The sequence below is a fragment of the Hemitrygon akajei genome, chromosome 1 (assembly GCF_048418815.1).
Source record: "Hemitrygon akajei chromosome 1, sHemAka1.3, whole genome shotgun sequence".
Classification (NCBI taxonomy): domain Eukaryota; kingdom Metazoa; phylum Chordata; class Chondrichthyes; order Myliobatiformes; family Dasyatidae; genus Hemitrygon; species Hemitrygon akajei.
The window spans coordinates 186,477,416-186,498,758 of NC_133124.1; the positions used below are offsets into that span (position 1 = coordinate 186,477,416).

General features: G+C 43.2%; 1 protein-coding gene across 1 annotated transcript in view; it reads right to left on the reverse strand.

Moving 5' to 3' along the window:
* The window catches only part of LOC140733232 (POU domain, class 2, transcription factor 2-like), a 386,783-nt gene that overhangs the window by 311,680 nt on the left and 53,760 nt on the right, over nucleotides 1-21,343 (reverse strand). Inside the window, exon 2 of the mRNA XM_073056287.1 lies at nucleotides 19,539-19,653. Within this exon, the coding sequence (XP_072912388.1) occupies nucleotides 19,539-19,643 (105 nt within the window). The 5' untranslated portion in view covers nucleotides 19,644-19,653. The remainder of the gene's footprint in view (nucleotides 1-19,538; nucleotides 19,654-21,343) is intronic.

Sequence of the window (21,343 nt, forward strand, 5' to 3'; positions counted from 1 at the left end):
GAAGGGATTAACATATGAGAAATGTTTGGCAGCTTTGGACCTGTACTCCCTGGAATTTAGAAGAATGTGCGGGATCTCATTGAAACCCTCCAAATGTTGAATGGACTAGATAGGGTGGATGTGGAGAGGATGTTTCTTATGGTAGGGGTATATAGAACTAGAGGGTACAGCCTCACAATTGAGAGGCAACCCTTTAGAACAGAGGTAAAGAAGACATTTTTTTAGCCATCGAGTAGTAAATCTGTGGAATGTTCTGCCACAGACTGTGGTGGAGGCCAGTTCTGTGCATATATTTAAGGGGGAAGTTGATCATTTGCTGATCAGTCAGGGTGTCAAAGGATATGGTGAGAAGGCAGGTGTATGGGGTTGAGTGGGATTCAGGATCAGCTATGATAGAATGGCAGAGCAGACTCAATGGGCTGAATGGCCTAATTCTGCTCTTAAGTCTTATGCTGTTATGGAGGGCAGTTACTGAACACACACTGTATTCTGCTCTCCATTCACTGGTGTGAGGGGGTTACTGAATTCTCAGTTGGGTCTATATCCCATTTACTGGGGTGTGGGGGGGGTTACTGAATTCACAATTGGGTCTATATCCCATTTACTGGGGAGCGAGGTGCTTGCTCATTACATTGAATACACCATGGAGTCTATGTCCGTTCACTGGGATGAGAGGGGAATACTGAATACACATTACCATCTATTCCCCAATAGCTGGATACTGAGTACACACTGCAGACAGTATCCTATTTGCAGGGATCTGTGGGGATTAGTGAAGGCACGAAGTTGTCTATTTCCCATTCACTGCTGCATCAGGGGGTTACTGAATATAGAATGTGAGATATTCCCCATTCACTGGTCTGTGGCAGGGTTACTGAATACACACTGCAGACTATTCCCCATTCACTGGGGTGTATAGGGCTTTCTGAATATACACTGTAGACATTATCCTACACACTGGGACCTGAGGGGGTTACTGAATGCACACTGTAGTCTATTTCCCATTCACTGGGGTGTGAGGGGTTTACTGGTTACAAACTGCAGACAATATCCTATTCACTGGGTGGTGAGGGGGTTACTGAATACACACTGTAGTCTATTTGCCGTCACTGGGATGTGAGGGGTTACTGAAGACACCTGCATTCTATTCCCGAATCACTTGGCCCTGAGGGAGATTCTGCATAAATGTTCCTAGATATTCCAAACACACTGGGTCCTAAATATTGCTAGATCACTCACACACACACACACACACACACACACACACACACACACACACACACACACACACACACACACACACACACACACACACACACACACACACACACACACACACACACATTCTGACTCATCCTGGTCTGGAATGGCACCTACTGAACATTTGTGGTGATTCACTTTCTCTCTCTCTCTCTTTCTCCCCCCTCCCCTCTCCCTCTCTCTCCCTCTTCCTCCCCTTCTCTCTCTGTGAGTGTGAGTGTGTGTGTGTGAAAGTGAGAGAAGAGGTGAGACAAAGGAAAAGATTCAACATCCTGTAGGATAATCAACATTCTCCAAGTTTGCACGGAGACCTTGAAGAAATGCTGCAGCATGAGCTACGTGAGCAGTTACCGCAGGGCATTCCCTATTCACATTGTTTTATGTTATGATGAAATTATTTGGCAGGGCAATTTCCTCTTCCCCATTCCCAAGCTTGCTCACGTGTTCCGCATCGTACTGCAGGGTCTTCCCCAAACACATCAGTCTATGATCCAGAATAAATGCTGTAGGGTATTTATTCCCCTTCCACCAGGCTCTGTGTGAGCTCTGGAATAAATTATTCCCTTTTCTCTGCTTTCCGTGAAAAATTATGAATAAATAACACCAGGATTTGTTTTCTTGCTTTATTCAGCTTTTAGAACAGGTTGCATCTGGAAAGACCAGCATTAATTGCCCATTCCTAACTGCACCCTGGGTTTCAGAGCCACTGCATTCCTTCTGATGAAAGTCCTTCCCCAGATGGATTTGTTTGATCCACTCACAATGAAACACTAGCAAGAAGTCAGAATAATGTGTGAGCTGGAGGGAAACCTGGAGAGGGTGATGTTCCCCTTCACATGTTGCCTTGTCTTGTTCGGTGGCAGAGGGCCTGGCTTTGGAGATATTCCTGGAGAAGCCTTGGCAAGAAGCTGGGGTGTATTCGGTGGATGTTGAAATAGCAGTGGAGGGAGTGAATGCTTAAAGCAGCTCATGGGGTACCCAATGAATGGGACCATCATTGTGCATTGTGCCAAACTCCTTGAGTATTGTCAGAACTGCACTCATCCTACCAAGTGAAGAGAACTCTTGTGACTTTGAGTGATGGAAATGCATCATTAGGCGAGTCACTCAGTGCAGGTTCCTAACTGCTGACTTGCTGTCATAACAACAGAATTAGACCACAAGACACAGGAGCAGAATTAGGCCCTTCAGCCCATCAACACTGTTCTGCCATTTCATCATGGCTGATCCATTTCCCTCCCAACCCTATTCTCTTGCCTTCTCTCCAGAAACTTTCATGCCCTGACTAATCAAGAACCTATCAACCTCCACCTTAAATATACCCAGTGACCTGACTTCCAACACCAGTGTACTAATGAATTCCACAGATCTGCCACCCCCTGGCTAAAGAAATTCCTCCTCTTCTCTATTCTCATAGACATCCTTCTATTTTGAGGCTGTGCCCTCTGTTCAGGGACTCACCCACCAAAGGACAAATCCTATTCATATCCATTCTATCTATGTTCAATAGGTTTCAATGAGATCCGCCCCTCATACTTCTAAAGACCCAGAGCCTTCAATTGCTGCTCATATAAAAGCCTTTCATTCACAGAATCATTCTCATGAACCTCCTTGAAACCCTCTTCAATGTCAGCATATCCTTTCTTAAACAAAGGGTCCAGAACTGCTCACAACACTCCAAGTGAGGTCTCACCAGTTCCTTATACAGCCTCAACATTACATGCTTGCTTTTATATTCTAGTCCTCTCAAAATGAATCCTAACATTGTATTCATTTTCCTCACCACTGATTCAACCTGCAAATTTACCTTTATGGAATCCTGCACGAAGACCCAAATCCCTTTGCATCTCAGATTTTTTAATTTTCTCCCCTTCTACCAAAGTGCATGATCAAACACTTGCCAACACAGAATGCCATCTGCCACCTCTTTGCCCATTCCCCTCATCTGTCCTCATCATTCTCCTCCTGCAGTCTAGCTGCTTTCTCAGCACTACCTGCCTCTCTAGCTAACTTCATATCATCCACAGTCTTGGCCACAAAGCCATCAATTCCATCATCCAAATCATTGGCATACAATTTAAAAAGACAAGTCCCAACACAGACCCCTGTGGAACGACACTAGTCATTGGCAGCCAATCTGAAAAGGATCCCTTTATTCCCAATCATTGCCTTCTGCCAATCAGCCAATGCTCTATCCATGCTAGCATCTCTCCTATAATACACTAGGGCTCTTATCTTGTTTAGAAGCGTCATGGGTGACTCCTTGTCAAAGGCCTTCTGAAAATTACAATACACAACATCCACTGATTCTTCATTGACTAACCTACTTATTATTTCTCAAAGAATTCCACAGATTTGTCAGGCAAGATTTAGCCTTTAGGAAACCATGCTGATTTTGGCCCATTTTATCATGTGTCACAAAATACCCCAAAACCACATTCTTAACAATCAACTCCAACATCTTCCCAACCACTGAGGTTGGGTTAAATGGCCTATAATTTTCTTTCTTCTGCCTCTCTCCCTTCTTAAAGAGTGGAGTGACATTTGCAAATTTCCAGTCCTTTGGAACCATTCCAAAACCTAGTGATTCTTGAAAGATCATTACTAATGCCTCCACAAACTCTTCAGCCACCTTATTTAGAACCCCGGGGTATAGTTTATCAGGTCTGGGCACTCGTCTACCTTCAGACCTTTCAGTTTCTCAAGCACCATCTCCCTACTAATAACAACCGCTCTCTCTTCTATTCCTTGACACTCTTGAACTTCCAGCATACTGCTAGTGTTTTCCACAGTTCATCTGTCATTTCTTTCTCCCTCAATACCTGTGTCATTCTTCAGCAGTCCAATTTCTACTCTCACCTCTCTTTTACTTTTTATATGTCTGAAAAGTCTTTTTGATTCATTTTTGATATTATTGGCTAGCTTACCTTCATATTTTATTTTTTCTTCTTTTTCCTTCTGTTGTTTTTTAAACAGTTCCCAATCAGCTAACTTTCCACTAATTTTTGTTCTATTATATGCCCTCTTTTTTTGCTATTATGTTGGCTTTGATTTCTCAGCCATGGTTGCCTCACCCTGCTTCAGAATATTTCCTGTTCTTTGGTATATATCTATCTCAGGCCTTCTGAATTGCTCCCAGAAACTCCAACCATTGCCCTACAATGATCCCTGCTAGGGTCCCCCTCCAATCAACTTTGGCCAGCTCCTCTCTCATGCCTCTGTAATTCCCTTTAATCCACTGTAATACTGATACATCTGACTTCAGCTTCTCTCTCTAAACTGTAGAGTGAAATATATCATAGTATGACCACAATTTCTTTAGGGTTCCTTTACCTTAAGCTCCCTAATCACATCCAGTTCAATACCCAACACCCAATCCAGAATTTCTGATCCAAAAAAAGACATTTTTCTCTCGAGATCCAACATCAACTTGATTTTCACAGTCTATCCCCCATGACGAACATAACATTGCCTTTTTGACATGATTTTTCTGTCTCCTGCTAGGTATTGTAGACCACATCCTGGCTATTTTTGGAGGCCTGTAACTAACTCCTATCAGGGTCCTCTTACCCTTGCAATTTCTTAACTCTACCCACAAGGATTCTACATCTTCTGATCCTATGTACCTTCTAAAGATTTGATTTCATCTTTTTCACCAGCAGAGCCACTCCTGCTCCACTGCCCACTAGCCTGTCCTTTCGATAAATTGTGTATCCTCAGATATTAAGCTCCCATCTACAATAGTCTTTCAGCCATGACTCCGTGATACCTATGTCAGACCTGCCAATCTCTAACTGCGCTACAAGATCATATACTTTATTATGTATACAGTGTGCATTCAAATATAACAACTTCAGTCCTGTATTTGTCACCCCTTTCAATTTAGTCCTCTTTTTACACTGCAAGCCATCCCACTTAGTGCAATTTTGCCCAATCATCTGTCTGTCCATCCTGAAAGTCTCTCTATACACTACCTCTGCTTGTAAACCAACATCCCTATCCTCAGCCCTATAACTCTGATCCCCATCCTCCTGCCAAATTAGTTTAAGCTCTTCCTAATAGCTCTAGCGAACTGCCTATCTTGGGTTCAGATGTAGCCCATCCCTTTTGTCCAGGTCATACCTTCCCCAGAAGAGATCCCAATGATCCATAAATCTGAAATCCTGCAATGTACTCCAGTTCCTCAGCCACACATTCACCTGCCAAATCATCCTCTCCAATCAACTTTGTGAGGGCATCAGCGTTCTCCTCTCTTGCTTCTCTTAATAGCTTGAGTCAGATCCCATTAGGCCCCCAGCACCTACTTCTTGAGATCAATTTGCCCTAGAATGTCGGCATTACCCCTCCCTGACCTATTCCTTAATGAATACAATGTGAAGTATTTGTTTAGTACCTTGCCCATTTCCTCGGGCTCCGAGCTGTAAAATTCCTATATCTTAGTGCACTACAGACATACTGCTGCCTTTACTGATGGAAAATCCCACTTCTGATATAATACAAGGAAGATCATGGATGAAGCAGCCTAGAACCAGTGGAACTCCTGCAGTGGTGGTCCTGGGGCTGAATAGTTGACCTCCAACAACTGCAACAATCCTTCCAACCTCGAGATATCCTAACAACTGGAGCATTTTCCTTAGATGCCTATTAACGAGTTTTACCACCGTTCCTTGCTGCCTCCCTCAGTCAAACACTGTCAATGCCAGTCACCCTCATCTCTGGAATTCAGATGTGTAGACCATGTTGGGACCAAGGCTGTGTTGAGGCTAGAGCTGAGTGCTTCTGGCAGGATTGGTGATTTGGTTATTCGTGAGTGAGGGCTGCTTGGTTGCAATATCAGTGATACATTCCACGCTTTACATTGGGACGACTGATTGGGTTCATTTAGATAGATCAGACTTTTGCAGTTTTTCGTGGCCATTTACTAAACGCTAAACGTCATCAGATAAATGCTAGTCCTGCAGTGTGCATGTCTTCAGTCCAACAGCTGGAATGTTGTCTGCATCCAGTGCTCTCAGCCATTTAATGAGTTCACATGAAATGAGTGAAATTGACTAAAAACCAGCTTCTGTGATGGTGGGGATCTCAGGAGGAAGCAGAAATTGATCTATTCGGCACCAACTAATAGTTGCAAACGCTTCTGTTTCCCCTTCAGGCTTTTCATGGATAAAACACTGCAGAAAACTTCCTGTTCATCAGGCTGCACCACTTGTCTTCCTCAGATCCAGACTAAATACTGGGATAACACGGAATTTCCAGCTTGAGGATTGCAATATGTTCAGCCACTAATTCGCTCTGCACCAACTACCTCTCTGTTCAAGGCTGAGGTGGATGGCTTTGAGGAAATTGGTGGCTGAATGGGATGATGCCTAAAAACAGTTTGGTGATGATTTTAATGAACGATGGCCTCCTCTAGCTTCTTACAGACTGCATGTACTGCAGGACATAATGAAAAAATACTGCAATGTTCCCCACACCCAGGCTCTGACACAGAGCTGCAAGATATTCTGCACTCACACGAGTCCGGTGCAAATACCTTCAATAAATGCTGCAAGATATTCCTTATCTACCAAGCTGCGAGAGCTGTAGTGAATTAATTCGACACAGTCCTTGCCCCAGCCCTACATTCACTTAGCTCTGTGACAGATCCTGAACAAATTCTGCAGGATATTGCTCACTTGCCAGGCACTGCAAGAGATTCTGAATGCATACTGAAATGTATTCCCCGTGCAGCAAGCAATGTAAATAAATAACGGGATATTTCTCACATTTTTCATGAGCTTTTATGAGAGAATGAATGAATTCTACTAGATTATTGCCCCACTTGGCTGGCTTGGGAAAAGACAATAAAAATTGCAGGATATTCCCCATTTACCATGTTCAATTGACTGAACACTGCAGGACATTTCCCACTCGTTAGGGTCACCTGATGTCCTGAATAAATATTGCGTGATATTTTCCATTCATCAGATTAAAAGTCATTGAAACGGCACTGTAAGATTTTCTCTGCACAACAAGGCAGCCAAAGGATACTTGGAATAAAAGCTGCAGGAATCCCTTCTCACCAGGCAATGTGAATGATGGTGAAAAAAACTCTTGCAAGATATAACCGTCTCTGAGGGGTCAGCAGAAGACATGAAGGTAAGTACTGCTGAATGTGGCTTTGCTATCAGGCTCCAAGAGATGCTGGAGTAAAGCTGAGGAACATTCCCATTATTAGGCTTTGCAGGAATCCCGAAATTTGAATTTGGCGGGCACTGTGAGAATGCCAAGTGCAGGACAGATTCCCCCCCCCCCCACCCCCCACTGGAAGCCCTCTTACCCTGAGAAGGTATTGTGGGGTAATCTCACCCCATCAGATTTCAGAAAAAAAAACCTCTCAGCCAATATTATAGAAAGTCCCACTCTGCAAGAAGCTAATAAATTCAAACTGCATCGCCTCAGAATTTAAGCAGATCCTGCTGGGCAGCAAGCAGCAAAATCAAGATGAAACTTAGCAGATGGTGCTCACTGGAAGGTAACATTTGTTCTACACAAATACAAGAAATGATTATCTCCAGCAAGAGAGAATGGCATGGCCAGGACCTGAGTCCCTACTGTCAAGGGTGACTCTGAACTAGAAACTGAAATGGACAGAAGGAACTATAAAAGCTAGGTGTGTTGTGACAAATCACTCTCTCCTAACATCCCATACATGTCCAACATCTCCAAGGCCTGCTGCCACACTTTGGTATCTTGTCCACTTGTCTGAACCAGTCCCAACACTGAAAAATCTCAACACCACCCAGTTCAGAGCAGCCCTTTTGATAAGCACCCCAAACATTCATCCCCTCCATCACCAGCGCAGAGCAGCTACAGTGTGCACCATCTACAAATTGCTCTGCAGCTCTTGGCATTCACCCACTCAGAGCACAACACCCCAAACACAACTGAACACCATCATCAAGATGGTGGAGAGCAAAGGAAGCTGGGGAACCCCACCACCTGCAAGTTCCCGAAAACCTCAACAACACTGTGATTTTGCAAAATCTATCACAATTCCTTTATCATCACTCGGTCAATAACCCTAGTATGCCCTACCCATCAACTCTGTAGGCATCCCATTATATGTAAGGAGTGCAGTGATTCAAGAAGCCACCTTTCCAATTTGGGAAAGGTGAAGCAGGCATTTCCTCTGATGCCTGCTCCCATAAGGGACTAATCAAAGAATGGATCCTACTAACTGTGGTCTTCGAATGCTTAAATAAAGATACAAGTTCTCACTCAGCAGGATGAACAAATATTACACACCAACTCCCACAGATCCTGAATAAATATGAAGGCAGCTTCTAAAAAGCAAAAAAAAAACATAATAGCAAGTATTAGAGAGTTCAACACCCAATCAGAAACGAGGATAGCAGAATAAAGGGCCGAACGAAGATTAAAGTTTGACAGCAAGGATTCATTATAAAAGTTTTAAATTGAGATCAGGCCAATGTGACAATGCTGAGAAATTATTTACAAAAAGCAAATTAGAAACAATAACTCTAATGTAAATTAGTGCCAAACTTGGAGGAGACACACATTGGGGAGGGACTGAGGATTCACCACATACAATCTCTTCCAAAAGGGGTATCCCAGACTGATTATCATGGATATCAAGAAGCATGGCATAAGATGAAGAAGGGAAGCTTTATGGCAAATACTGAGAACTCAAAGCTGCAGAAGATTTTGTGGAGTATAGAAGATACAGAGATGAAAGGAAAAAAGGAAATCAGTAAGGCAAAAGGGTTCTTGAAAAAGATTTTTCCAGGTAAAAGGCATGAAAGCCTTTTAGGTTTTACTGTAAATTTTGTAAAAGGGAAGATAACAAAAGAAAGAGGAGCACCATTAAGGACTAAAGCAGTAGCTTGAGTGTGTAGGCAGAAGACCTATATTATATCTAATTGGAATCATAGTCGTACAGCAGGAATGAGGTCAGCAGGGTAGATAGTGAGAGACCTTTTCCTTGGCAGAGCAGTTCATAACCAGGGGGTCTGAAGAAAGGAACTAGAGGGTTAGTATGCAGCTGAGGAAGAACTGCATGCTAAAAACTGAAATTTGGACTGCACTGTTGAGGAACTGGTGGAGGCAGGGATGTCATAACATTTAAGCATTTCACTTGAAATGCCATGGCACAGAAGGCAACAGACTAATTCCTGGAAAATAGGATTAGTTCAGAAAGTTACTCAAGCTAATTATTTGGAAGAGCTTAATATAATCAAATGAAATCAATGATTTCATGAAGGGCAAAGAACATTTGATAAATTTGCTTAAGTTCTTTGAGGACATAGCAAGCAGAATCCACAGAGGAGAACCAGCAGCATGCTGTATTTGGATGTGACAAGGAGTTACTGAAACTCATGCACCAGTCCTGTGGTATTGGAGGAAGAATGCTATCATGGATTGAAAACTGGCTACCAGATAGAAAAAGGAAATTTGCAATAAATCAGATCCTCAAGTCCAGCAACACCGGTGTGAATATTTTCTACACTCGTTCAAGTTTTCTTATATTTTTCCTGTAGGTAGGTGACCAGAACTGCACACTGTATTCCAAATCTGACCTCGCCTACATCTTATACAACTTCAAGCTCAACATCCCAACTCCTGTACTCAATGCCTTGACTTATGAATGCGAATATGCCAAGATTCAAGATTGTTTAATGTCCGAGCCCACTAATCTGTACCATTGTCTCCTCTGAATATCTGCCGATATCTCACAGCGCTGTGTGGTGTTTTCTGCAAGTTACTGTGCAGAATTCAGATCGCAGTGCGAAGCCATAAAGTGCAGTGTTTTTGACACTTTTATTAACTGCAGTTACAAATCTCCTAATTTGAAATTAGAAAGGAAAAGAGGGATCACACGATGTTGCCAAAAAAATCAGATTAATGTAAATCTGAAGGCATTTTAGAAGTATATTAAGGGCAAAAGAATAATCTGTGAAAGGGAAGGGCCCATTAGGAACAAAAGAGGCTGACATAAGGACAGCATCAGTGCTGTCAGAGTTCTGGACCAATTGCCTGTTTTACAATGCCTTCTCTGTAGTGCTGCCATACTCCCAAACTCACCTCTTAGTTATTCCTTTATTGTCACTTCAGTGTTTCATTCAGTACTACATTACTTTGCATTGCAATCTTTTCACCATCCTGCTCATCATTGTGTTTAATACTGCCATGTATTGATTACTGCTGGGTAACCATTACCATCATGTATACTCTGTGAACAGACACAAGCAAGGACTGTCATTGTACCCGATGTACGTGTCAATAAAGTACTCTGAACCCAAAGAGTCGATCTGTGTGTTTGTATAGGCAGGTCCTACTTTTGTCTGTATTCTCAAAGGGATTGCACTTTCTAGCTGTGGACTCAGTGAAAGGGAAGGTGAATTCCTAGTGCTAGTCTCAATAAATAAAGAGAGGGGACTCAGTGACTTAAAGGTAGATAAATTCTCAGGGACAGATGAGATATATTCCCAGCTGCCATGGGAGGCAAAGGAAGAGATTGCTGGGGATCTCGCTGAGATTTTTAAATCTTCATTGAACATGAGAAGTACCAGGTTACTGGAGAACAGCAAATTAGCTCCTTTTTCAAAAAGGACAGCAGGAAAGTGCCTGGCACAGACAGATCTGTGAGCCCAGCATCAGGATTAGGGAAGTTATTGGGCAAAATTCCGCAGGACAGGATTTATGACCACTTGGGAAGGCAGGGACCAATCACAGATAACCAGCATGGCTTTGGATCCTGTCTGACCAGCTCGACTGAATCCTTTGAGGAGGTAACAAAGTGAAGCCAGAGCAGCTGATGTCATTTACATGGCCTTGAGGGAAGTCTTTAATAAGGTCTCACATGGGAGACTGATCCAACAGATTGGGGAACAAAGTCAAGTTAATAAATTGAATCCAGAAATGGCCTGGCGATAGGAGACAGAGCGTGCTCTGTGATTGGATGCCTGTGACCAGTGGAATTCCATGTTGGGACTCCTGCTGTTTGTAACATACGTGACTGATTTGATGTGGCTGTGGAAGCGGGAGGCTTGATTAGGAGGTTTGAAGATGACACAAAAAAACTAGTGCGGTTATTGACGGGGTTGTCGTAGGACACATGGTGACATTGATGTGTTGGTGAAGTGGGTTGAGAAATGCTAGTTGGTGTTTAATCCTGATGAACGCGAGATGATTCATTTTAAGAATACTAATGATACCCCACAAATAGTAGAGAGTACAGAGAAACAGAGGGATTTTGGTGTACAAATCCAATGATTCTGGAAGTTGACAGCACAAATAGATAACATGGTTACAAAAGCATATGGGATACTAGCCTTCATTAGTCAAGAATTTGAACACCAGAGCAAAGGGGTTGTGTTTCATCTTTCTAAAGCATTAGTCAGACTCAGCTTGTATTCTACATGCAGTTCTGGTCAACGCACTATAGATGTGATGGCACTGGAGAGGTTGCCTTCACATCTATTTATTTTATTGAGACACAACGTGGAATAGGTCCTTCTGGCCATTCGAACCACGCTGCCCAGCAATCCCCTGAATTAATCCTAGCCTAATCACCAGACAATTTTACGATGACTGATTAGCCTACAACCGGTTCATCATTAGACTGTGGGAGGAAACCGGAGCTCCCGGAGGGAACCCATGCAGTCACGAGGAGAATGTACAAACTCCCTACAGGCAGTGGTGGGAATTGAACCCAAGTTGTCAGTACAGTAAAACATTGTGCTAACCACTACGCTACCGTGCCGTCCTAATTGAAACAGAAACAAAACAAAGAAACGCAAGCCAATAGAATTCAAACGTCAACTGAAGGGGTAGCCAATCAGGCTAGTAAATGGGCAGCTATATAAACACGAGCACTCACAGAGAGAAACACGAACAACTACGCACTGAGGATGTCACCTCAACTGCTGATGAAACGTCTGAAAGTTCGGTGAACACCACAACATCAGATAGGAAGAAGCTGTTCCTAAAACTTTGAGAGTGAGTCTTCAGGTTCGTGTATCATCTCTCCAATGGTAGTGGTAGACTGCAGGCAACTTTACCATATTTCGGAGGTGAATAAAACTAGAGCACATAGGGTTACAGATAAGGGTGAGGGACTTGAGGCTTTCCAACTATAGAGTGGGGAGTACATGGAAGACAAGAGCTTGAGAGACTGATGGAAGCAGATATAGTGTCTGCACTTAAGAAGGGTCAGGATGAGGACTTGAGTACTACTCTCACCTTCTAGCACTCATCCCAACCACAGAAGGCTCTGGGCCAGGTGCTGGAGGATGGGATTAGTGAAATGGGTACTTTCCGGACAGTGTGGATGTGGAGAGACAAATGGTCTGTTTCTATGGTGTATGACTCCACAACAATGAGGATTCCTGAATTCCAACCATCTGCTCAGCATTGGAGATTCTTGGGGTACCTAAAACTCCTGCCCTGCAACGTGGGCAGTGAAACTAGTGGTATCTCTTCTCTAACCCAAACCTATCCCAAACCACCTTATTGTCATATTGTAGCTGTGACATCCCATAGCTTCTCACTGCACCACAGGAAAGCAAGGATCCATAATAGGATGTTGTTGGATGCATCAGGTATCCGAACTCTTTCATCAACTCAGGAAAGTCTGAGTAATTCCAGGATAACTGGAATATTCCCAGGAGGGGATTCATTGAGATGTCCCAAGTGCAGCCAATAGCAGGCACACACATGCTATTGATCTTAGCTGTCCAGTGATCAGCCTGTGTTTTGGACCTGTCTCACTGATGCCATCTGCTGTTTAACCACTAACAAAGCGTTCTTTTCTCATTGTCACTTTCCTGAAAAGTCTTGCAGGTTTTAATATAGGGGAACAAACAAAAGCTATCAAAGAAAACTTTAAAACGGGAAACATTTCATTGCCATACTCTTGGTTCCCACATCTTGCTGGAGATTTCAATCGATTGCAATTCTGCTTGACTGTGCTTCTTGCTGGAGCCAGTTCACTTCCCAAACGCTTTTCAGGGATTGAGTAGGATCAGAGCTTTAAGTATTTTTTCATCTTCTGGTCTGGCCTCGATTGCTAGTCTTTCCAAGCAATAATGTTCAACCGTTTTCTGTACTTGTGCTCTTCTCCTTTTGTTTCTCAGCCTGCTTCTTATTTTTATTTTTTACAGCGCATTAACAGAACCTTCTGGTCCAATGACTCCATGCCATTCAATTACACCCTTGTGAACAATTTTACCCACTAACCTAACATTTGGAATGTAAGAGAAAGCCAGAGCACCTGGAGGAAACCCACGTGGTCATAGGGAAATGTACAAATATCTTACAGACAGTGGAGGAATTGAACTAGGGTTACAGATACTGTAATAGCATGACACCTGCTGCTAAGCTATCTTCCTTCACCAGGCCTGTAACTCAGGGTTCAGGGCTGCATCCTCTGACAACTATCCCAACAAAACCACCTCCAGTTGATTCACTCCTTTTGTTTGCACAGTTCCACTATATCTTCATGTAATGAAGGCCCATGCCCACATGCAGGAATATCTCCTCAAAATTCAGGCTAATAAGTGAAAAGTAATAAATGGCCTACAAGCTGCAAGTGGCAACCATCTCCAGTAAAAAAGAGAGAGAGAGAGAGAGAGAATCTAACTATCTTTCATTGACTTTACTACTGCCGATTTCCCCAGCACTAATATCTTAGAGGTGTATAAGATGATGAGAGGCAGTAATTGTGTGGATAGCCAGAGGCTTTTTCCCAGGGCTGAAATGGCTAAGACGAGGGGGCACAGTTTTAAGGTGCTTGGAAGTAGGCAGAAGGGGGATGTCAGGGGTAAGTTTTTCACAAAGTGAGTGGTGGGTGCATGGAATGCACTGCCAGCAAAGGAGGTAGAGACGGATACAATAGGGTCTTTTAAGAGACTCTTAGATAAGTACATGGAGCTTAGAAAAATAGAGGGCTATGTGCCAGGGAAATTCTAGGCAGTTTCTAGAGTAGGTTACATGGTCAGCACAACATTGTGGGCCAACGGGCCTGTAATGTGCTGTAGATCTCTATGTTCTATGTTCTGTGTAACCGCTGACCAGTAATTTAATTCAATCTGCCAAAGAGAAGGCAGCAAAAGTACCGCAGAGTCGCCTCTGATTAATAACTCGACATGTGACTCCCCAAAGTGTTTTAACACAGAACACTGAGGACATAACATGGAACAGTACAGCACAATACAAGCCTTTCACCAATCCTGTTGTGCTGACCTTTTAACCTACTCTAAGACCAATCTAACGCTTCCGTCCTACACAGTCCTCCAGTTTTCTTTAATTCTTGTGCCCATCTAAGGGTCACTTAAAAGCCCCTAATGTATCTGCCTCTACTCCCACCTCTTCCACACAATAAGTTTGCAAATGACATGAAAGTTGGTGTCATGGACACATAGAAAGTTATCACAGGTTACAATGGGATGTAACCCTCCGTGTAAAAAAAAACACTTGTTCTGTCATCCACCCTGTACTTTCCTCCAATCACCTTAAAATTATGCCCCCTCATAATAAGAAATTCTGTCTTGGGAAAATGTATCTGACCCCTCAATCAAGCCAGCTCTGATCCTCCTTCACTTCAAAGAGGAAAGCCCTAGTTCGCTCAGCCTAGCCTCATTTAGCATGCTCTCTGATCCAGGCAACATCCTGGTAAATATTCTCTGCACTCTCTACAAATCTTCCACATCCTTCTTATACTGAGGAGACTAGAACTGAACACAATACTCCAAGTGTAGTCTAACTAAAGTTCTATAGAGCTACAACATGAACTCAATCCTTCCAATAATGAAGGACAACACACCATATGCCTTCTTAACCACCCTACCAACTTGCATCACAAGTTTGAGGGATCCATGGACCTGGATCCCAAGATCCTTGTGCTCCTCACACTCCTAAGAATCCTACCATTAACTGTATATTCTGCTTTCAGGCTCAAGCTTCCAAAGTGCATCACTTCAGTTTTCCAGAATGAACTCCATCTACTACTTCCCAGCCCAGCTCTGCCTCCTATCAACATCCCATTGTAACCCATGATAACTTTCTACAGTATCCATGACAACAACCTTCACGTCATCTGCAAACTTACTAACCATTTCCCTCATTCGAGTCTTCTATTAAAAGAACAAAGAGCAGGATCCCAGAATAGATCCCTGCAGAACATCACTGTTCACAAATCCGCAGGCAGGATACACTCTATCTCCTACCACCTTCTGTCTTCTGAATCCACACAGCAAAGTTTGGTTCACCCTTTCCCTGTCTCAGTGGAACAAACTAGTATGGCCTCTCTTCCAGTTACTCTGTCTACATATTGTGACAGGAATCCATCATTTTATACCTTTCTAAAATCCACCATCCAATCTTCTCCTCAGTGTTTCTGTTTATGTTGGGGATGTCGATAGAATTGTCAGAATTGTGATTGCTCCCTTCCTGCTCCTGACTTCCACCCCATTAATACTGACTCAGTAGACTATCCCTCCATGATGTTCTCCCTTTCTGTAGCCCTGATTAGTAATGCAACTCCCCCACCTCTTTTACCTCCCTCCCTGCCCCTTGTGAAACATCTAAACCATGGAACATCCATGCTCTAGGTTCATCGGCCTCATTCCTGATCCTTAGTGAATTAAAATAGACACATTTCAACCCATCCAACTGACTGCAGTTTTGCCCTATCAACTGCCTATCCTCCTTCACAGTCTCTCTGTAAATTGTATCTACCTGCATACCAACTGCCCATCTTCTCACCTGTCACTCTGGCTCCCACCCCTTGCCACCCTAGTTTCAATCCTCCCTAACAGTTCTAAAGTACCTGCCCCCTCAAATTCAAGTTTAACCCGTCACTTTTGTACAGGCCATATCTTCCCCAGAAGAGATCCCAATAATCCACAAATCTGAAACCCTGTCCTCTGCACCAGTTCCTCAGCCACACATCCAACTGCCATGTTCTTATCCTCACTGGCACATGGCACAGGTGGCAATCCAGAGATTACTGCCCTTGTGGTCTGGCTTTCTAGCTACCTGTCTAACTCCTTATATTCTCTCTTCAGAACTTCATCCCTTTTACTACCTATGTCATTGGTACTAATACAGTGCCTACAAAAAGTATTCCCCCTCCCCGGAAATTTTTATGTTTTATTATTTTACATTGAATCACAGTGGATTTAATTTGGCTTTTTTGACAGTGATCAACAGAAAAAAAACTCTTTGATGTCAAAGTAAAAACAGATTTCTACAAAGTGATCTAAATTAATTACAAATATAACATACAAAATAATTGCGTAAGTATTCACCCCCTTTAATATGACACACCAAATCATCACTGGTGCAGCCAATTGGTTTTAAAACTAGTTAAATGGAGATCTGTTTTTGGGGAGTGTGCAGTCAAGGTGTTTCAACTGATTGAAGTAAAAATAGACCTGTATCTGGAAGGTCCAACTGCTGGTGAGTCAGTATCCTGGCAAAAACTACACCATGTAGATAAAAGAACACTCCAAGCAACTTCGCAAAAAAGGCTATTGAAAAGCACAAGTCAGAAGATGGATACAAGAAAATTTCCAAGTCACTGAATATCCCTTAGAATACAGTTAAGTCAATTATCAAGAAATGGAAAGAATATGGCACAGCTGTAAATCTGTCGAGAGCAGGCCATCCTCAAAATTGAGTGACCTTGCAAGAAGGGGACTAGTGAGGGAGGCCACCAAGAGACCTATGACAACTCTAGAAGAGTTACAAGCTTCAGTGGCTGAGATGGGAGAGACTGCACATACAACAACTGTTGCGCGAGTGCTTCACCAGTCGCAGTTTTATGGAAGAGTGGCAAAGAGAAAGACACTCACATAGAATCTCAGCTAGAGTTTGCCAGAAGGCATGTAGGTGACTCTGAAGTCAGCTGGAAGAAGGTTCTATGGCCTGATGAAACCAAAACTGAGCTTTTTGGCCATCAGACTAAATGCTAAGTTTAGCATAAACCAAACACCACACATAATCAAAAACACACCTTCCCTGCCGTGAATCATGGTGATGGCTGCATCATGCTGTGGGGATGCTTCACTGCAGCAGGCCCTGGAGGGCTTGTCAAGGTAGAGGGTAAAATGAATGCAGCAAAATGCAGGGAAATCCTGGAAGGAAAACCTGATGCAGTCTCGCAAGAGAACTGCGACTTGGGAAAAGATTTGTTTTCCAGCAAGACAATGACCCCAAGCATAAAGTCAAAACTACACAGGAATGGGCTAAAAACAACAAAGTTAATGTCCTGGAGTGGCCAAGTCAGAGTCCAGACCTGAATCTAATTGAGAAGTTGTGGCTGGCTTTGAAAAGGGGTGATCGGTCACTATCCCTATGCAATCTGACAGAGCTTGAGCAGTTTTGTAAAGAAGAAAGGGGAAAAATTGCAATGTCCAGATGTACAAAGCTGATAGAGACCGATCCACACAGATTCAAGGCTGTAATTGCTGCCAAAGGTGCATCTACTGAATACTGACTTGGAGGGGGTGAATACTTATGCAATCAATTATTTGGTGTTTTATATTTGTAATTAATTTAGATCACTTTGTAGAGATCTGTTTTCACTTTGACACGAAAGTCTTTTTCCATTGATCACTGTCAAAAAAGCCAAATTAAATCCACTAGATTCAATGTTGTAAAACAATAAAACAGGTAAACTTCCAAGGAGGATGAATAGTTTTTATAAGCCACTGTATGAATCATGACTTTCGGCTGTTCCTACTCCCCATTAAAAATGCTCTGGACCCGATCTCAGGTTGACCCTGGCACCTGGGAGTCTCTTTCATACCCACACAGTCTCCTGCTTGTTTCTCTAACTATTGAATCACCTATCTCCACCACTCTCCACTCCTCATCCCTTCCCTTCTGAGCTATGGAGCCACACACTGCCAGAGGCCCAGCTGTCCCCTCAACAGTATACTAAGTGGGATTTTTGTTATTTAGGGGAACAGCCAACGAAGTACTCTGCATTGTCTGCCTATTGCCTTTACCTCTCCTGACAGTCCACCCAGCTACCTGCCTTCTGCAACTAAGGTGTGACTATCTCCCTTTAGCTCCTATCTGCCACCTCTTCATTCTCCCGAATGAGCTGAAGGTCATCCTACTCATCTCAGTTCTCTAGCGTGGTCTGTAAGGAGCTGCACCTAAATGCACTTCTCGCAGATGTAACAATCAGGGATAACGTACTTCATTCTCATTACTCTAGCTAGGCACTAATAAAGAAGAGAAACCCTAGCTTCTGCCTCTTCTCACAATAGCCTCTTGAGCCAAAGTCTCAGTTCCCCACTTCAACGACGTCTGGTCCCATAACAGCTGCTCCGCTGAAACCTAACTTTTTTGATCCTCGCAAAGTGCCTAATAACCCAATCTCAAATTCTGCAGAAATTTCCAACAGAGCCCTCTCCTTTTTTAAAATCTGGAGCGTACTTTCCACAACTAACTGTCCTGCAATTTCAAGCTCTGCTGAAAGTCCCAAACAGGCCCTGATTGCTTTTTAAATCTGTTACGTACTCTCCATAAGTAACTGCCCCATGATGTCAAGCTTCACAGAAAGTCCTAACTGGCTGCACACACTGTTTAGGTCTATCAGAACTCTCCACAAGTCACTGTCCCATGATCTCAAACTCCACAGAAAGACCAAACAGGCACCGCTTGCTCTGTAAATCTGGCACACACTCTGCACAAGAAACTATCCCGCAGTCTCAAGCTTTGCATAAAGTTTTAACCACGTAAAATACACAAATGGTGGAATGCCCTCCACTTGCCTGACTGAGTGCAGAATTGGCAATACTCAATGTTTAATACCCTCCAGGATAAAATAACCCATTTGGCCGAGCCTCTACCTGGAACAGTCACTCTCTCCAGCAGTGGCATATATTGGTTGTAGTGTGAGCAACTACAAGATGAGCTTCTGCAAGCCAGCAAGTTGTCTTAGTTTTCTTCAATAGTATTAGAACAAAGGCAGCAGACTCACAGGAAGAACACCCACCAGTTTCCCTTCCAAGACACAGCCACATCTGAGACAGCATTCATTCATTGTCAGTAGGTACAGAGACACCAATGGCCCAAAGATCCTCACCACCAAAAGTAATGAATCTTGGTCTTACCAATGTGGCTCACTTCACACACATAAGTGAAAAAAAGACTGAGAATTGCATGGCATCAAGACTAAACAATTTACTCAATTCAGCTCTGGACACTTGCATTCTACAGATTTCCCACTAGGACTGGACCCGCACAGCACTGGTACATACCTTTGTAATGGCCAGTCCTTTCTGAGCCAGATATTCATGCAGCTCCGTTGCGAGAGTGTTAATTGGCACGGCATCAACTGTTCTTGCTGAGAAGCTGTTCCACATATCCAGTACTCTGGGGGGAAATCAAAATTTAATAGTTTTTCCTTAAAAAAACACAATTTTAACATTACTGATGTAGTTGGTGCAGTCTTATAAAACCCACACTCAAGGTTATTGATAGTAAAGGTATTAAGGGATAATGGCCAAATGCAGGCAGAAGAAACGAGCTCAGGAAGGCACCTTGTTTGGGATGGATGAATAGGGCAGAAGGGCTTGTCCATGTGCGATACAACTCTGTGACTCTCTGGCTACGACTATGACAAATCCCCACTAGCCGATGCACCAATACAGCCTCAACATCCCAGTAGTCCTCTTTCACAGTCATCAGTGAGTGCAGATGGCCGAGTATCGACCCAGTACAGACACCAATTCTCAACAGACTGCTCTTGAAGCACCAGTGTCTGATGTCAAGATGGAAGAAAAGCAAGAAGAGGAAGAAACTGAGCCAGAAACTGTAGAGCTAAAACAAGAAATTAAACAAGAGATTTCCCTTTAGAGCCTTCTTTATTTTAACCCATCTACGTGAGCGCCACAGTGATGCTATTACATTTTGGGCTATCGAAGTTTGGAGTTCAATTCTGGCATCTTCTGTAAGGAGACCGTACACGCAGGTTTCCTCCGGGTGCTCCGGTTTCCTCCCATGGTTGAAGGACGTACCGTTTAGAAGTTTAATCAGTTGTTGCAAAATGTCCTGTGATTCGGCTAGGGTTAAACAGGCGGGTTGCTGGGTGGTGTGGATCACAAAGCTGGAAGGGCCTGTTCTACTCTGAACCACTAAAGAAATAAATAAACAAATAAAACATAGCCTTCTGCTTCTTTCTCTAATATTCTGGCCTGTCTTCACCAGAAATACATTCAAGATTGGCTTGATATGAAACATCTTATGGCAGCTAGTTTTGATCTACTCCCCGAAAAAGAACATAGAGAACAATCATAGTTCAGCCAGGGACAGGCACATTATATCTGCACTAATCTACACAAATCCCACCTGCCTGCACATGGTCAGTATTCCTCTATTCCCTACCTGCCTCTCAAACTTTGCCATTGTATCTGTCTCCGCCACTTCCCCTAGCAGTGCATTCTGGGCACCTACCAGTCACTGTTTAAAAAAACTTCTCTCACAAATCTCCTTTAAGCAATGCCCCTCTCACCTTAAACCCATTCCCTCTAGTATTTGACATTTCAACCCTGAGAACAGGACTGTACCTACCCAAGTTTGTCCAACCTGCTCTCACACCTCATTGAGTCGTAGAGCTTGGAAACAGGCACTTGGACCCAATTCATCCATGCCGACCAGATTTCCACCTAATCTAGTCCCTTTGCCTGTGTTTGGCCCATATTCCAATAAACCTTTCCTATCAAGCTATCTGTCCAAATGCCTTTTAAATGTTGTTAACATAGCTGCCTCAAGCACTTCCTCTGACAGCTCATTCCATATACTGACAAGTCTTTGGGTGAAAAAAAATTGTTCCTTGATTTTCTATCAAATCTCTCCTCTCACACCTTAAATCTATGCCCTCAACATTACATCTTTGTTTTGATATTCTAATCCTGTCAACTAAGGGAAAAGACTGTGGGCAATCACCTTGTCTATCCTGAATACTCCAATCCAGGTAAGGCCCTCACATACCATTTCTTCATTTCTCCTCTCCAAAAATCCTTTTACATCAAAGTCACGTTTTGTAATAGTATGTGATGATATT